The sequence below is a fragment of the Diabrotica undecimpunctata genome, chromosome 11 (assembly GCF_040954645.1).
Source record: "Diabrotica undecimpunctata isolate CICGRU chromosome 11, icDiaUnde3, whole genome shotgun sequence".
Taxonomy (NCBI): domain Eukaryota; kingdom Metazoa; phylum Arthropoda; class Insecta; order Coleoptera; family Chrysomelidae; genus Diabrotica; species Diabrotica undecimpunctata.
The window spans coordinates 18925882-18945399 of record NC_092813.1 but is presented as its reverse complement, the minus strand read 5'-3'; the positions used below and the strand labels follow the sequence as shown (position 1 = coordinate 18945399).

Here is a 19518-nt window from a genome sequence, read left to right as displayed (position 1 = left end):
TTGGCATTTTCACCTGTAGCGGTCCGAAGTCGCAACCTCGTTTGTAACAGTTTCTTGCGGCTGTTTATAACTGTCGGGCGTATAATGGTTCTGGTCACTCCGGTATCCACCAACAACGTATGCTTTTTACCCTTTATTTCTCCATCTACATAACACTATCTTCACGACATTTTAAAGAAGCTATAAGTATGAGAGGGTCTTTGGAAAAGTTCCGGGCCGAAGCTTCCCCGCTAAGGCCGACTCTTTCTAGTTTTCCTGATAGTGATTTTCTTGATTTTATGGTCTTCGTTTTCTTGCAGGTCTTACTTTTCATCATATTAACGAGCTGGTCAAGTTTATCTTCATCTCCTTCCTCTTTTACAGTGCTACCTTTACTGTAACCGCCAGAGGCCTGTGTAGCTGACTCGTATTCGAGGGCGATGGATAAGACATCAATCAGTTCGCAGTGTTCTCTGCATTTCATGATCACGAAGACCATCAATAAACGTTTGAACGGCCAATTTTTCCATCATGTCTTCGGAAGCTGTTGGATAAGCATATCGTACTAATATGGCAATACTAGTAGTAGAAAGGCATGCGTTTCACTCCACTTTGACCTTTGACCCCTGACGTCACAAGCCCCATCCGCGCTCCGGTCACGCCCCGTGATGACGTCATAGTTTGAACGCTAGCCGGCACGGCCAGTAATAATTGGTTATTTTTCATATGAATTAATTTACATACTATTTTTGTATTTCAACTATTATCTACTATCTATAAGACAATTTTAATCCAAATTATTAAAGGTTTGTTCCAACCCGTCACAAATACCGTTCAGGAATGGTTACGCGTATGCTCAGTAACGAAAAATGTGTTACTGCTCATACTCGTAACCATTCAAGAACGGTAATATGACGGGTTGGAACAAACCTTTAAATTGTTATTAAATAAAAAATTATATCGTATGTAGAACTTGAACCCAGAACCCACACCACCAAAGGCACGCACTCATATTGATAAGCCACATAGACGTCTAAAATCTACCAACAATAATCTGTATAAAAAAGACAAACAAGACGTAGTAGGTATATCTGCGTGTATAAATTTATCATCAGCATGTAATGTACGAAAAAATTCCGATATACTTTTGGGTAAACCTCACTCCCATTACCAGAGAAGAGTATTTAAATCAGAATGGTTGCATTCGAGAGGAAAGTTCTGTGCAGGTATACGTAATGGAATTTCTACCCTAGCGAGCAGAGGCGTTAACAATTTAGAAAAATATACATCAGAGCATGAACTACACGTAAAATCAACCTGCAAGTGTGAAAGAGGCGAGGAAGGTATTAGAAAAAAAGATGAAGCAAATGAAAAGAGAAGAAAATTCTACAAAACTGAACGTGGGATAGCGATACGAAAATCATACAAAGAAAAAATGGTTAAAAAACGTAACATAATTGTTGAACTAATGAATTTAGGTTTAAATAAAAAGGCCGAACTGCAAAGAGAAACTATTTTAAAATTGTTAGATCTATTATAATTTTTAATAAATAATACGTAACATTTTGGTATTTTATTTCATAACAAAAAAACACTTTTTGAATGTGGTAATCGTTGCAAATTTATTTAGAATAGGTCAGTCCAAGTTAGACTGTATTATGTCTAACAGAGAATTGCCCCATTTAATTTGTATTGAATTTTCTTCCAAGGTTGACTCAAATGTCCACCACAGGACTCCACTGTCCAAGGTAGACTTTCCGTTTTCCATGCTTTTTATATGTGTGTCCAGGATCCTATGCTCTGTATATTGAGACATATGACGGGGAATCTTAACGAGGCCTAAAACATCTCCAATACGACAATATTCTATAACATATTCTTGAATATGCCAGAGAATGTTGACTTATTGCCTCTTGGGTAGGCCGTGGAAAGAGATGTGACATTACTTAAGTCTATTATATTCACGTAAATTTTATAAACAACCTGTACAAGAAGCCCAGAAAGCAACAGCTCCCATTATTTTACGAGAAGTCCAGAAAGAAGAAGCTCGGTAAACATTATTTTACGAGAAAATCCTGAAAGAAGAAGAAGAAACCTTGAAGGTCTATAAACAGTATTGTAACCTTGCCAATCACCCTCCACATTTTATCCGGGCTCGGGATAGGAATAGGAAGACGATCAGTAGGAAGACCACGAAAACGATGGAATGACTACTTACTGGAAGCACATTCAAAAACAGAGTCATGTCTATATAAAAAGATATATATATATATAAAAGATCGACAACTTTGACATTTACTGTAGAACAATAATATATAAAGTATATCGGAATTTTTTCGTACATTACATGCTGATGATAAATTTATACACGCAGATATACCTACTACGTCTTGTTTGTTTTTTTTATACAGATTATTGTTAGTAGATTTTAGACGTCTATGTGGCTTATCAATATGAGTGCGTTCCTTTGGTGGTGTGGGTTCTGGGTTCGAGTCCTACATACGATATAATTTTTTATTTAATAATAATTTAATAATTTGGATTAAAATTGTCTTATAGATAGTAGATAATAGTTGAAATACAAAAATAGTATGTAAATTAATTCATATTAAAAATAACCAATTATTACTGGCCGTGCCGGCTAGCGTTCAAACTGTGACGTCATCACGGGGCGTGACCGGAGCGCGGACACCGAACAACGTTGTTCGGTGGCGCGGATAGGGCTTGTGACGTCAGGGGTCAAAGGTCAAAGTGGAGTGAAACGCATACCTTTCTACTTACCTCACATTCTTGAACAGCCTTATCTCTCTTCTGTCTTAGATTTTTAGGCTGCGACTGACATACATGCTCCAAATGTTTGTGGCCATATCGCATATTTAACCTCTTCTTCAGTTGTTCGAAATCATCCCTCTCCTTTACGGCTATGGTCTGAAGCACATCTAAGGCATCTCCTCGAAGAGCGATAGCCAGGTTTACAGCCTTTTCTTTTTCAGACCATCCATTCGCTCTTGCAGCTGATTCGAACTATTTCATGTAGTTGTTCCATGACGATTTTCCGTCGAAAGTTGGGACTTTCACATAAACAGAAGCTCCACTTTCTTGAAATTTCGGTCGTGTTTCCAACTTACATTTCGTCTCTTCTCCTTTTTTCTCTACTGTAATTGGATTGTTTCCTCTCTCTTCTGTCCCTGTTTCCTCCATCTTCCTTTCCGTCTCTTTCCATATCTTTTCTTCGAAGGCCAACAAATCGGCAGCAACTTGGTCTTTTAACGACGATATTCTATCGTCGAGGGCAGACATCTCAGAAGTGGCTTTAGAGATTTCCAAAGAGATGTAAGCAGACACTTTGCTTTTCAGAGAAGAAATCTCTTTAGAAACTTTGTCATCTAATGATGCGGTATCGCCATAAACTTTATCTACATCACCAGAAACTTTGGCTACATCAGAAGAAACTTTCGGAATATCGTCAGAAACTTTGTTCTCTAATTTCGAAATCAACGAGATGACAGCATCATGTTTATCTTCAAATATATAAGTTTCTGGATCCAAACCCTCTTCCACCCAAGCGTTCTTTAGTCGTTGGACTGACTCAGCCTTTTTTCCGGTAGAAGCTAATTCTCTATCCTTGAGACGTCTTCTTAAATTCGTAACTGTGAGCTCATAAATCGTAGTCATTTTCACAATTTATTTTATATATTCCACTTTTCTGACACCACTGTTGTATTTTTAATAAATCTAATTTATTATTTTTATTTATTATCAAAGGCACATATAACACTTACAAGTTTATTTAAAGTTTTTATTTGTACAATATAAATAATTTATTCCACACTAATACTTATATAATTTATCTATATTTATTACAATACCTGCGTTACATTTTAAAAACTCGACGCGATGTTCAAAACTAACTGCCCCTTTAAATAAAATGTCTCATATATATATATATATATATATATATATATATATATATATATATATATATATATATATATATATATATATATATATATATATATATATATATATATATATATATATATATATATATATATATATATATATAAATAACCGTTAAACGAGAATTCTGGCGATTCCCTGAAAGTCGCTCGGACTGGTCTTTCATCTGAGCGGAGAATTTACTAGAATTCGGTCGACGACCCTTGCTGATCTCGAACGCCATGGAACTGGTTTTAGCGTAGGGGTCCCTTGGATATTGCCTACTAGAAAAATACTTGATTATTTATATAACAAAACTGTCAAAATGACAATATATGAAAAATTCCGTTAAGATCTCATATATATTAAAATTTGAAATTTGATTAAGGAAATGGGTAAAATAGCAACACAAAATCTCATTTTGTTACAGTTTCTATGGATAATACGACTTTTGATCCAAAATACAACAACAATGATGATAATTTTGATGAAAAATGTGTAACATTCAATTTTTTAGATAATGCTCCCCTCGATGTCTGTGAAACTGATTTTAGTCAACGATGGAACTATAAATCTAATTGCCTAAAATTTGTGAAAATTTTGAAAAATGTGTAACAATCCAGTCTTTTTGGATTATAAATTAATATTTTTTGAAAGATGTAACATTCCAGTTTTTGGATAATATTCTCCTCTATGTATATGAAATTGATTTTAATTCATGATAAAATTATAAATCTAATTGCCCAAAATTTACCATTATAACAAAAAGGAAAGTCTCTTTTTTGCCTGTTTTCTCTGTATCCTGAGTAAGCTGAAGAAGCTTTGAATAAATTTCACATTTTTTTTAAAGATTTGCACAAAGATGCTACCAGCATAATTGATTCAACTGAAGATGAAGCAAATGTTCTCACGACACAATTTTTAAGAGGCAAATTTATATAACATCTCCCAATAGATGTCTACATTAGGATGTCCTGTTTTGGCAAGCTTATAGTGACGCAATTCCAAATGAATCTAAACGAAAAGTCTATTAGTTAAAATCAAAGAAAGAAAGTCTTTGTATAGATACAAGAAGGCTGGTAAAGGTTTTAAAATTAGCAAATATACACCAAAATCCGATAAAACAATATATATAGACGATCCCTACGACTACGAATCTACGATGGCTAAAAACTCATCACCTAAAGACGATTCGTTGTTTTCAAAAACAGATCAATGTACATACAGACTCCTGTCCATTTAAGCCCCGATTCATAGAGCAACAAGGCGATTGTCCAGGTCTTGCATACCCAGGTAGATAAATGATGCCTCCATATCCTGGCCTTTTTCCATTTGACATCGAAGTGGCTGCATTGCATACAATTCACATCTTTCATGAATATTCAGGGAATAAATTACAGTCTAGGTGTAAAAATGTGTACATATGGTATAGTTTTATCAGAAAACGTGGTACTCATTGTAGTGAATGCAATAATAAACCAAATCCCCCATAAAAAACAATACATGGTAACTGATTTACTAAATTTAGTGACTTGCCCGGATATCCTACAGGTATAGCAATGCAAACCAATATGCTTATATGCAGGCTTATATGGACCCTTTGCAAACAAACTATTATATGCCACACTGGCCAAGATCCTGAAAGAAGTCCAGAATAAAACCAGACTTGTTATGAGTATTTTTCTAGTCCGTATGATAAAGAAAAACTACTCAAAGTAGATGGTCCTGAAAAGTCTATTGATAACATTGTGAAGCTTATGTGGTGGTTTCGACATCTTCAGGGATTGACAGATAGTTAGAAAAATAAAACGAAGATTTCCAAATAGAAGTTTGAAGTGTTGAAATCCAAGAAGCAATGGTAGCGACAAAATTAGGTCAAAATGAGATGACCATTTTGGGCTATAAAATAACCTCGCCGTGGTGGAAGAGGCTAGTCATCAGTCTTGGTCCCTCTATTGTGGGATATATCCCGGGGAGCACGACCGATAAAGCTAAGTACAATCCAACTAACGTCCAGCGTCTGTGCACCGGGTGCACAAGACACTACATTTTTTTTCCAAATTATCCAAACACATTTCTTTAATAAAAATCTTCATTTCTTCCCATATAATAAAACCCATCCTACAGTAGGATGAGCGCAGATGAGCCTGGATAGGTCACCGTGGCTCATCTCCGGCCATCCACCAAATTTCAAGTCACTAACACTTTTGATAATTTAGATTCTTAACATCCATACAAACGGATATGCATAGGGCAGGCGGCTATGCATAATCCTAATATACCGCCTCCCTAACCTCAAGGTGTATCACCATCGTGCCAAAGAGGTGCATGGCCCAGGGGTAATAAGCGATGCCCAAGGGAGGTGGCGAACCTGAGGGGAAAACAGCCTTGGTGGGGTAAGGGCGCACTGCCCCACTGGACCGATCAGCACGACCCAACTCGTGGGAAGAAAGATGAGAAAGAAAAAGAAAAATAAAAGAGACGGGAGAGGGAGCAGCGGAGATGAAGGAGAAAGTAGAAGAGGAGGAGTGAAAGAAAGGGATGAAACTCAAGGAAAGAAAAGCTGGAGAAGAGAAGTGGAAGAAATTGTAGATAGAAATAAAGCAAACAAAAATAGCGGGAAGGATAGGGAAGAAAGGGAAAATCAGCAAACCAAGAGAGAATAAGAAATAAAGGGAGGAGAAAAAGAGAAAGGAGAAAACAGGCAGAAGGAAGGAAAAAATAAAATAAGGAAGGAGATTCTAAGGAAAGAAACCGAAAGAAAGGAGACGAAGAAGCAAGCAGCTCAGACAGCAAATGCAGCTTTGATGATGAATGGAAAAAAAGGAGGTCAAGAAAAAAAACCAAGCAACATGACAGAAACATCCAGTTTAGAGGAAGAGGGGAAGCTAATGAACTACAAAACTAGATCAAAGTTGGAGCGTCTCCAGGACAGCGTAGCGGAACTCGGGAAACTTATGAGAAAGGTGCCAAATACAAGGCTATCCATAAACAGGGAGGTCGGCATCTTGAGAAATCGGATGCTCGATTATATCGAGGAAGTGGAGGAAAATAATGAAGAAGAGGCTCCAAGAAAGTCTGTGTGCATGACATCCAGAGGCGTGCAGATCAACATGGAACCCTTGAAAGTTAAGAAGTTGGCGACAATGGGGGTTCAAGTGGATCTAGAGAATCCAGAAGCCATTAAACGAAGGGTAGACGGTATCACAAATAAGATGACAACATGCAAGGAAGAGAAGGAAACAATAGAATTTCTAAATGAAGACTGGCTAGAGGAGGTCTTCACTAGGACTATAGTGAAAGAAGGTGACATCTCAGAATTAACAGGAGACGTGGCAGTCTTTGTCACCAACAATGACGAGGACAACAAAGCCATGGAAAAGGCCAAAGCTATGTTTCCGCAGCTACCAGGTGCTCCAGCGGAGGTGGATGAGGAGGGCGACCTGGGAACTATGAAAGTCACGATGTCTGTTCATAAAGATGGAACGTGACTCCACAAGGAGAAGTATGGCTTTAAACTTCTCCCAAACAAAAAGGAAGAACCTGTGCCGGTGAAGTTCCTGAAAACATGCAGGAAACTGGTACAGAAGATGGAGGAGCTGGGAAGAGAAAACTTGGGAATCCACACACCGGCAGCACTGGGAGTTGAGACATCGAAAAAAATTATGGAATGGGCTGTAAGAGGAAAAGATGTAACGATCACGCTCCTAGGTAAAAAAACAACAAGAAGGTGGACCAATATCAACACCAAGTCCAAAGAACAAAATGGAGTCGTAATCATCAATAAAACCAAAGAAAAATCCTTTGTGGATCTAATGACAGAGGTAAAAAACAAGCTGACAGGAAGAAAGGACATTGACATTAAAAGGATCAGACAGACTAGAGACCAAGGAATATCACTGGAGTTGGTCGGAGGACGGGAAAAGGCGGAGGAAGTGAAGAAACTTCTCTCTGATAATACATGCGTGTCGAGAGCAGTGGCAAAAGGAGGCATCGTAAAGAGAAGAATCTTAGTACAGGAAATCCCACCCAATACAACGAAGGAAGAGATCCAAAAGGCCACAGAGGAAGCAGCTGGCAAAGAGCGGGTCTGTGACATTATAAAAATTTGGACCGAGACACGAGGCCCAGTAAAAGGGCTGATGAGTGCCGTGATCGATGTGGATGAAGATGCTGCCGAAAAGATCTTGCAAATGAAAAGAATAAAAGTAGACTACACATCCTGCCGAGTAATAAAATCAAGGGTAGAAATACCGAGATGCTTGAGATGCCTTGCCTTTGGACACAAACAATGGCACTGCAAGGGGCAGAACAGAAGAGGATGTTGCTTCCGATGTGGCAAAGAGGGTCACATAGCGCTGGAATGCAAGGAAGAAACAACCAGATGCCTCAACTGCGACGTGAATGGGCATGTGGCAAATGCAAGAATATGCCCAAAGTTAAACCGGCTGGTTGAAAATAGGAATAACTGAGGACTAGTCCCAAGAGTACGAGAGTGTAAAAGAGAGCGCGAAAGAAATCCAAGTTTTAGAAATGGCAAACAAAGAAAACATGACTCGAGAGCTGAAAGTGCTCCAAACTAATGTGGGAACGGCAAGACTAGCACATGATCTTGCTGAGACTGCCGCAGTAGAAAAGAACATCGATGTGCTGGTGACGGCGGAACCAAATCCAACAGCGGTGAAAAGAAGAGGATGGTTTGTAGATACGGCCGAGAGAGCTGCTGTACGAATCTACAATAGGAAACTGCGAGTGTATGAAATTAAGCCGAAAGAAGGATATGTGATTGTTCGGATGGAGGGGGTGCGACTGGTCTGCTGTTATATTTCTCCGAACGTGACGGTGGGCGAGTACGAGATGAAGATAGACGAGATCATGCAGGAAGTGGGAAACACAGGAGGAGAATACGTAGTGCTGGGAGATTTTAACGCAAAAGCAGCGGAGTGGGGATCTCCCATCACCGATGCTCGCGGCAGGATACTAACTGACTGGGTGGGTGCTCTAGACCTAGTGGTTCTGAACACAGGTCTGGAACCTACGTTTGTTAGGAGAGGTACAGGTATGTACATCGACGTGACCATGGCGACACAAGAAATAGCGACGAAAGCAATAGGTTGGAAGATTTTGCCAGACTACACTGGAACTGAACATCATTACATTGAGTTCTCGATAACTGGAAAGGGGACCACTAACACGGTCCGTGCATCCGGGACGTCGGTGGACAGATGCGGCGATGGGAATGACTGGAAAGTATACGAGGAGCTAATTAAATGGAGAGTGAGCATAATGCAGGGTCAATCACCGACAGTGGAAAGGCTGGAGAGAGTCATTAAAGAAGCGATGGAGGGAAGCAAGATTGGTCGCCAAGATGTCAACAGGTTGCCATATTGGTGGAATGCGGACATCGAGGCACTAAGAAATGTGTGTATAGCAATGAGAAGAAGGTTAACAAGAGCAAGAGGTAGAGCAGGAATCAACCCTGAGATCATCGAGGAGATCGAGGAAGAGTACCGCACAAGGAAGAGGGAACTGTACAGGAAAATCCGTACAGAAAAAAGAAGGCACTGGAAAGAGTTGTGTGAACAGCTGGATGAGGACATCTGGGGCCAGGGATACAAGATCGTCATGAAGAAGTTCCATGCGTATTCTCCTTACGAAATGCCTATGGATAAGAAGCTTGAGGTAACAAGAGAGCTCTTTCCGGACGGCAGATGTCATGGTGTATGGAGGGATGAAGGAGCTGCGCGAACTGTACCCTTTACCATGGATGAACTTATCGAGGCATTGGGTTCACTGAAGACTCGTAGGTCCCCAGGACTAGATCAGATCTAGGTATCAGGTGGTTTATCAAGGAGGCAATTTGGTTTTTGTAAAGGGAAAAGCACGATTGATGCAATCATGAGTGTACTCGAAGCATTGCGCAACAGAGGGGATGAACATCGCTGGGCTGGTTTGCTGTTGTTTGATGTTAAGAATGCATTCAATACGTTGCAGTATAACGAGGTAATGAAGGCAATGGAGGAGAGAGAATGTCCTGGTTACCTGATGAATGTGGTGGCGGAGTATCTGTCCGAGAGAAGGATTATGGTGGAAAAGGGCACGATCGTGGACGTGACGGCCGGGGTACCCCAGGGATCTGTCTTGGGCCCGACGCTATGGAATCTGGCATATGACGGGGTTATGCACTGTGAATACGGAGAGGGTACAACCCCCTTCGCATTCGCGGATGACCTCGCTGTACTGGTAGTGGCCCGGGATGAGCCAGATCTCAAATACCGGGTTCGAAACGCTGGCGGCGTCGTAAAGAAATGGATGACGCAGCACGGACTGAAACTTGCGACAGAGAAAACCGAAGCCATCATTCTGAAGGGGACAAGGAACAGGCAAAATATTGAATTAAAATGTGCGGGAGCATGTCTAACACCTAAGAAACAAGTAAAGTATCTAGGAGTGACATTGCACCAGAATGGAAAATGGGGAGAGCACGTGTGGGAGGTGGTCCGGAAGGCTGCGAATAGTACGGCTGCGTTGGGGAGGGTGATTCCGAACATTGGAGGACCCAAATCCGAAAGGAGGAGGGTCTTACACGGTGTTGTACAGTCGATCGTCCTCTACGCGGCACCAGTCTGGAGCGAGGCGGTAGAGATAACTGCCTATAGGAGTCTCATGACACGAGTAGACAGAACAAGTCTGTTGCGAGTGGCATGCGCCTACAGGACTGTGTCTGCGGCAGCCTTATGGACCATCACTGGATGTGTTCTGTTGCATGTTTTGGCGGTGGAAAGAAAAGAGCTTTATGAGAGAAGAGGTCCAAACCGTACTGTGGCCGAGAAAAGACAGGAAAGGGAAATGTCAGTAGATAGACTACCTGTGTCTGAGCGCACCCCCTAAATCGCAACCCCTAAAATCGCAACCCCCGGTTGTAAGTTCCAAACGGCTTAACGTAGGATGACGTACGAGGGCTCGTTGGAAGGGGGATGAAAAATGGGGTTGAACGCAGTATGTGCCGTGCGCATCGGAGCATTCCAAAAGGTCATTACGTCATATCTTTGTTTCTATTGGTCCGATCGTGACGTACGAGGGCTCGTTGGAACGGGGAGGAGACGTGGAATACTTTGACACAAAAACAAAGATGGCAGCATTGCCAAATGGGCGCTAGAACGTATCTTCGTTCCTATTGGCCTGATTTTGACGTATGAGGTGTCAAATGAAAGCGTTGGTGACAGAGAAGCCATGTCAACGTTCAGTATGAACATTCTTCTTCTTCTTCTTTTCCGTACAGTGCCTAAGAGAACGTGACAGTCGACGCAGAACGTGAAATGTCACGTGACATCCGACGTAGAACGTGACATTCAACGCAGAACGTGAAATGTCGCGTGAAATGACGTGACAATCGACGCAGGACGTGACAGTTATGTTTCAGTCAAAGCAAGACGTCGCTTGACATACATAGAGTAATGGAATTTAAATAAAACAACCATTAAGAAGGAACACATCAACCTTTATTCATATGTAGTTACAATTTTGTTTAACAAAGTTTTTAATTGTTTTAATAGGCCGTCTTCGGGGCAGTGTATTCCAAAAAGTTCCCAGCTAAACGTTCTTGCTGTTAAAACTTTACGTGTATATTCGCTATACTTATAATAGGTATTGTTCTGGAAAAAGTAAATAAACCCATCCGTGTAGCGGAATGCTGATGTTATTTTATCTGGTAGTCCTGGGAAGAGATAATTTATTGGTCCACGGTTTAAGACATCTCCAGCTTCGTTAAATTCAGTATAAGAATTATCATTGTATAATAAATACGTTTGACCGCTGTTTGAAACAAGGCATTTATTTTGGTTCTCGCAGGTATAGGAGGAAACATAAAACGGTTTTGAATTTTTAAATTGGGAAAAGATGCAGCGTAATTCTGATTATTGCTTATAGTTACTAAGTGTCCCTCGGAATTCTGAAAAACATGTGAAACGTGCGTAGACCTTAACTCTTTGGGTAGATAATCGGTAATTAATTCAGGATATTTTGGAAGGCGCATCTCATTTAAATCAAACTTCCATATATACGGGCCAGATCCAACGTACATTCGATAATTTGGAAATTGTGGAGATGTAGCTAGAAAAATGAAATCGGGATACTGAATTAGACATATGTTTTTTATTGCAGGTGTTTTCGGCAAATAGGCCCTGTTGTTTAGTGCAGGTGTTTTCGGTACATTGCTCCTGGTTTGCGAAATTGTTCGCGTAACTTGTGTTGTTGGTATGGGAAGTGTTCTTGGTCCATATAGCATGCTCATTGCCTTTTTATCATCATCACCAAAACTTGACATATCTTGGTGCCACCAAGCATACATAATAGACGAATCACTAGTACTATGTTTCAGTCCGAGGGAATGACCAATTTAATGCATTAGGACAGCCAAAAAATTGACTTCACCATCAGGAGCTCTGCCATTTCCTACATAGCACCGTTCATTAGCATCAAGATGAATTTCGGTACATTCACCGTTTGCGCTGGGATAGTATGCGTGGGCCAATAATTTTCCGGGGCCATCGAAATTAAATGAACATTTAGAGGTTCCTTGACAACTTGCTCGAAAATTATGATTATTTGGCACCACAGTTATAGTAATATCAGGCTTTGAAGAAGGTATTATTACTCGTTTCAACTTTAAATTAGATATTTTCTCCCATCTAGCGAAAGCTTTTGCAACACGATTTATATAATCAGGATTACTAATAGCTTGAGGGAAATACCAGCGTAAAATCGTTTTATTCCACTTCGAATGAATTGCATAGTTATTGTCTCCAACAGAACATTATTTAATGTTCCGGTCACCGGAAGATTGTATCTTTCTTGAAATTCAACGAAGGCCATATCTATACTAGAAAGAGCATTACTCGATGTATTTAGATATCCGAAACGTTTAAGAAAAGAACTAGCATATTCCAGAGTGCTATTCTCTGCACACACAGATACAGAGAGCAACAATAAGACATGTACGCAGACAAGCATCTCGATTTATACTAATTTCCAAAAAATGTTAATACAGTTATTTATACAAAAATCCAAACACACACATCTTCTGACTGAAGAAGTTTGTGTGTAATATTAACCGTATTTTTATAAAGCATATATTATATGAATAAAATTAGTATTAATTAAAGAATTGAAATTATATACAGAAATATATTAAATAATATGTAAAAAAATAGTGCATTTGTTAGCAAAACCCTGCAGTGATTGTTACTCCGAGATATTTAAAACTCTCCACTCTTTCAAAGTTATATGGGTCTATTGTCACATTTTGCCCTATTCTATCTCGTCCCTTTTGTCTGTTGATGCACATGTATTTGGTTTTCTCTTCGTTTACCCTAAAACCAGTTTTCTTTGCCTCTACCTCCAATTTATTAAAAGTCTCCTTCACATTGGTGACAGTGTTTCCCACAATGTTAATGTCATCTGCGTAAGCTAGTAGTAATTTTGGTCCATTTACTGCCAGTAATTATGTTTTAAGGTGTGTTGCTCTTACTACTTTCTCCAGGATAATATTAAAGAGGAGAGGTTACAGCGCATCTCCTTGTTTCAGGTCATTGCTTATTTCGAAAGATTTTTAGAGTTTGTTACCTATCCGTACTGGAAATCTATGAAGAGATTATGGATAGTTCTATTGAATTCCCATCCTTTTTCAAGCAGCTGTCTTAGAGTAAAGATATGATCTATGGTCGATCTATGTTTTCTGAAACCGGCTTGGTATTCTCCCATGAATAATATACACTAAGCTCGTAACGTCTAAATGGCTCAACGTACAACAACGCGCAAGGTATCGAGGGAAATGGGAGGTGGTAACGAATATGCTAAGACAAAAAATAAATGCAAAGACTGTGCTAAAACGGCACATTATCGTATCTCTGTTGTTATTAATCAGATTACTATGTGTAACACGTTAAATAAAAGAGGAGGGAGTAGCGAATACGTTAACACAAAAAACAAACGCAAAGACATTCCCAAAACGGCATTACATTATATCTCCGTTTCTATTGGCCCGATCATGACGTACAAACTCGTTGGAAAGAGGAGGAAATATCGAATATGTTATCACAAAAAACAAAAACAAAGACATTATTAAAACGGAACTATATCGGATCTTCGTTGCTACTTATCGGACTGTAGCATAATAGACGTTGAACGAAAGGAGAGTAGTCACTGAGGCTAACAGAGAAACAAACATCTTTAGTCTATCGCTTCTCTCTCGAAATAATGTATGAAAGGCAAGGTGACGCTGTCACATGATTAATCAAAGAACGTATACCATTCTTACAGTATGAACAAACCAAAAACATCATCTGTAAAAAATATCTTCTCTGATTGAGTACTATGTAACAAAAATTGAAATGTAACAAAAATGTGGTTAAGGAGTCTGGGGTGACTCTATCCAGTGTAGCAAAAGGGTAACTCTAAAATGTACCTTGATACACCAACAAACTAATATGTGGAATAACGGAAGATGAAAGGGGTTAGATAGAAATAAATTATGTAAAAGAAATAAATAAAGGGTAGATATGAATTTTAAAATATAGCAGAATTAAGTGTTGGCTAGCGACTATGCAGGAGAATGACCACTCGACACTCAAAGAAGGATTCGGCCAATTTGCATGCCCTACAGAGACCGTAAGATATAAGAACTAATGACAAGAAAACCACCAAGAAATAAACAGATGAAACATAAAAGTTGCTCTAATGAATGCTTGGGCGCCAGGAAGTTAAATGTTTTCTTCCGAGATATCATGTATTGCTGAAATATGAAAGATAGGTACTAATTGAAATATTAAATTTTAACCACAACTTTAATAATTACCAAACTTAGGTACAAACTATATTAAATGCTTATATACTAAACCACCACCTCTTATGTACAGTTAACTATAGCTATATTTACAGTAAAATCCCTGAATATAATTATAAAACAATTTGCCCCTGATATACCCCTTAATTTCAAATCGTGACAAAAGTTATATCCAATAATAATGTATAAATAATAAATATAATAATATACTACTCACTAATAGTTTAGTTTTCGTTCAAGAATTGTGTTTTTAAGTGAAAATTCTCCGGATATGTGTGCACACGATAACCTAACAAAGAGAAATTCAAGGGAGAGTTATAACCTCATCCCTTGGTAGGCAATAAATAATTAAATTAAGTTACAATGACTAATGTTTTTAAAAAAAAATTGAAGATATTTATTATTAATGATATTTTTAAATTAAAAGTGGAACCAAAAGTTAAAACCTTGAAGAGGACGTAGCAAAAGTTATTTAAAATAATTGAATGATAACAAAAATAAAAGTAAGTTCTTCCTGCCGGTTTCCGTAGGTTTCCCTCGAAGATGATCCGGTGGAGAACTAGACTCAGGTGGTAAAAGGTACCAAACCTGGATTCCCTGGATCAGGTACTATTGGACAAATAATTCCAACTAAAAATTCTTCTTAATTTTCATAAATAAACTTGAAATTTCTTCCCCTTGTCCTAAGTAAGGATAACCCCAAAACTAAAAAAATTCTTCCCCTGACTTGCAACTGGATTCTGGGAGTAGGCTAAAAGGAACAATTGTGTTACTTCATGTTCTTTGTACATACAAAAGGTAAGGAAAAACACAAGGGTTATCAACCTTGAAAGGCGATACAAAAAATGTCAGCAAGTGACCTTAAATTGAAATAAAAACCTTAATGGTTTTCGGTAAATAGTGACCTTCGAATGGTGTGACAATGTTTTTATAATGTATGGATATATTAAATAGATAATTTTAACGGAAAACATGATCTTTATATATTATAGAATAGGAAAAAAAAAGAAATATTAGCCGGTTTTAACGGTATGAAATTGAAATAAATAATTGTGTGCTTTCACTCTTGAAAGGAAATAAAAGTTTGAGATATTGAATCTAATACTTATAATTTATTTAGGTATAAAACTTTTCCTTAATGAAATAAGGTGAAATATGACATGTATAAAATATATGCAATACCTATCAAAGACGAAATTAAAATAGGTCTGAATTTTACTAACAATGGCGGATGATATGAAGGATTTTTTCCTTATAATTTATTTGTAATTTTATCTTACCGGCTGGGGTGATCCAACTGAAAATATCCTCGTACAAAACAACAAAATAACTCAAATGATTTCTTCTAAAATAAACAGCTCTTCACAATAAAATAAACTTAAATTAAATTCGGGAAAAAGTGACACTCCCAGCCGCAACTATCCTGATCGAATCGATCCTCTTTCGATCACATCCAGTTGACAAGTAAGCGTTAAGGTCCTACACGTCTTAGAATGAATGTACTTTCAGAATCTTGCCACTGGGGGCGCAGTTTAATGCCAACCTTAGAAAATAAGATTTACTGGGAGTTATTTAAATATTTATTTTAAGAATATTTCAATATGAATTTAATTTAGAATTAAATTAAAAGATTCCAGTCACAAAAAAAGGTAAACGATTATTTAAGTAACGGACTCGTTACACTCCCCTCTTGGAGAAACAAAATTTTAAGTGAAAAAAATTTTTTTTTCTTTTACTTGACTGGTTGTTTAGCTGTAGGTTAACCAATACTTCAACGATTTGTGGTGTAATCAAGAATCGAGAAAAAAAAATAAAATAAACTTATATATAAAAAATTATAGTCATGGCACCAGTTTGCCAAATACAGCTATAAACTATATTAACTCACTAAAATACCTCCAAAACAATCTACATCGATTCACACGATTATCATTAACCACAGATTATGAGTGATGTAGAAATAAAGATATGGTTTCATCTAAAGATACCCACATGTAACTAAGTACAAAGTCACATACTATCTAGACTAAAATTAAAGTAGAGTAAAGCTTTAACATAGCATAGTATAGACTAGTACTACAAATACTCAATGCAAATAATCCAAAATAATGTGCAATCGGACCCTGGTTCCAAAATTATCAATGGATAACAGATTTATAGAAGAGCATATCCAAGGAATAATCAATCAGGCAAATGGGTGGACCGATACACAATAATAAGTAACAATAAAAATGCCAAACGTATATAAAACAATATAAGTGTCGAATTGGATGGTAAATCCAAAATTGACCATACAGTGGACAACAGATTTATAAAGTAGCATATCCAAAGATAATCAATCAGGCAAATAATGACCCAATTTACACGATAACCAACTAAACCAAATATGGTAGGTCCACATATACCCACATCCGGTAATATGTGCCTAACCTTAAAATTCATCAAATAAATTATTGGATCAAAATGTGGGACTAACGGCTTAAACAAAAGGACAGCCATAAAGTCGATTCCATCCTGATGATCTGCCATCAGTACATTTGAGATCCAAAATAAAGACCAAAAATAAAAACTAGGAGGTGTTATAAACTTAATCATCCTAGCAAATGCAAAGCTGAACAACTTGAACTCAAAAAGGTAGAGTACCAAAGCATGTGAACTGCTGTGGTAACTTCTTACAACAAAATTAACTTATGCTGATACTCGATAACTATAGCAGGTAGCTACAACAAATTTATAAGAATATCTAACATAAGAGTACTAAAAGGAGTTTAATGTGCCAGTAACTCTAGCAACCATAGCAAAATAGTAAGAGTTAAGGTAGAAATAATAACAAAACAGAACATCAAGAACGAGTAGACCAATTTCTGAAGAAACTGCAGATTTATAATTCGTTCTGATATTAATAAAAGAGAACAGGATAATTCCTAGTTCAATATACCAAAATATAGATAAGTGCCTATGGAAAGAAGTGAAAATAACTATAAATGGTCATTTGTTGCCAAAATATGAAATACTATCCATAACTGTAATCTAAATATGCTAGCTGTAAAGGGAGCAATCCATGACTTGAATAAACTATATAAGTAAGAATAATAAATCAGCTAAGGAACAATGCTGTTATTAGACCAAAGTCTGAAAATATTAAGGATTAAAGCTAAATGTTCAAATCCTAATTAACATTAACGATAATTTACTATCTATGGAAGACGTTCTACTGCCTAGATAACTGTATAACTTGTCATGAAAATGGTAAATTCCGAACTTCATTGAACAACTGAGGCCTCTAATTGAACTAAAACTTTGAACCCACATATTCAGTCACATATACACAAGCAGAATAGTCTATATAATATAGGAGTGTACTAAAATTATGCATACTGATTATCTATATAAATTCCTAATGACTGATAAAAAACCATCCCACATAGCAAATCCAGATACATGTTCCTATATAACTTGATCATGACCAATAAACGGTATCAAATCCATAAAAAAAATTACATTCTTTCCAACCTGGCAAAACAAGTAAGCAAAATGAGAACATAGGTTATACAACACATAAACATATAGCACAGAATAGTAGCATTACAATATTTAGTTCCATACCAGTGCAACATCTAATAAGTAAATACTCTAATGGCCTTAATAATTTTAACTCATTATAAACAGATACGAATCAAAGTATAAGCTGTAGGTATACCAAATCTGGTGATTAATAACAAAAATCTAAGAAAATACCAAATCGTAACCAAACCGAGCCAAAACAATAACAATCAAAGGAATAGGTTAGCTTAATAGACATTAAGTTAATCTTCCTCTGAAGATGAAGATGTTGCCTCATCTGTTGTATTATCAGGGAGTAAATCCTTTATATGAAATTGACCAATTCGTCTGTTTGTCGAATTGTCTTTTAATTCATATACTAAAGGAGATATTACCCTAACGACAGTACAGGGAACATATTTCTGACCAAACCTAGCAGAAATGGCATCACCTTTATTTGATTTTACAAAATTCCGTTTCAAAATTCGATCGCCCACAAAAAATCGCAAATCTCGTTTCCTCAAATTATACTGATGCTGATTTCTACGGTAAGAAGCTTTCAACTTCTTCCTAATGTCAGCGAATATTGGAGGTAAGTTTTGGAGATCTTCCATACGGTGAAGTTTCTCAGAAATTTGAGGAAGAGTTGTTGAATTTTCAGAAATTAAACCGAAATAATCACCTGACAATGGAACATGCCTACCAAAATTAACATAAGCTGGAGAGCACTGAGTGGTTTCATGAACAGAAGTTCGAATGGCTTGAGCAACTGAATGAATGTACTGATCCCAAGCTCTATGATCAGTGTAAGTGTAAGATCGAAGAGCAGTAACAATGCTACGATTTACACGTTCAGTGTGGTTAGCTTGCGGATGATAAGCTGCATTGTAGAATATCTTTTGGACCTTATATTTACTTAAAAGATCTTTAAAGGCTTTAGAAATAAATTGTGGACCATTATCACATGATACTATTTGGGGAATACCAAATAGTAAGAACACTTGCTCCTCTAAGAACTTCAAAATAGCTGGAGTTGTAGCCTTACGAAGAGGGCAAACTAAAGGAAATTTGGTGAAGTAATCAACAACTACCAAACAATACGTATTACCTGAATAACTACGTGGATACGGTCCAATAAGGTCTAAGGAGATCATTTTTCAAGGAAAATTAATGTTCCTAAACGAACCCATTAATCCAGCTTGAGGTAGGTTACT

General features: G+C 37.5%; 1 protein-coding gene across 1 annotated transcript; it reads left to right on the top strand.

Moving 5' to 3' along the window:
• The first annotated feature begins 8451 nt into the window (after positions 1 to 8451).
• Positions 8452 to 12162, top strand: LOC140452732 (uncharacterized). Its single transcript, XM_072547059.1, has 2 exons — positions 8452 to 9168; positions 12082 to 12162. Exons 1-2 carry the CDS (start codon positions 8452 to 8454, stop codon positions 12160 to 12162), a joined length of 798 nt encoding a protein of 265 aa, XP_072403160.1.
• Positions 12163 to 19518: the final 7356 nt, after the last annotated feature.

Excerpts from the sequence above, each read along its gene's own strand:
- LOC140452732 (XM_072547059.1), top strand. The coding sequence starts at position 8,452 with ATGGCAAACAAAGAAAACATGACTCGAGAGCTGAAAGTGCTCCAAACT. Across the intron at positions 9,169-12,081 it reads GCGATGGGAATGACTGGAAA|GTGTTTTCGGCAAATAGGCC; the intron begins GTATACGAGGAG and ends TTTTTATTGCAG.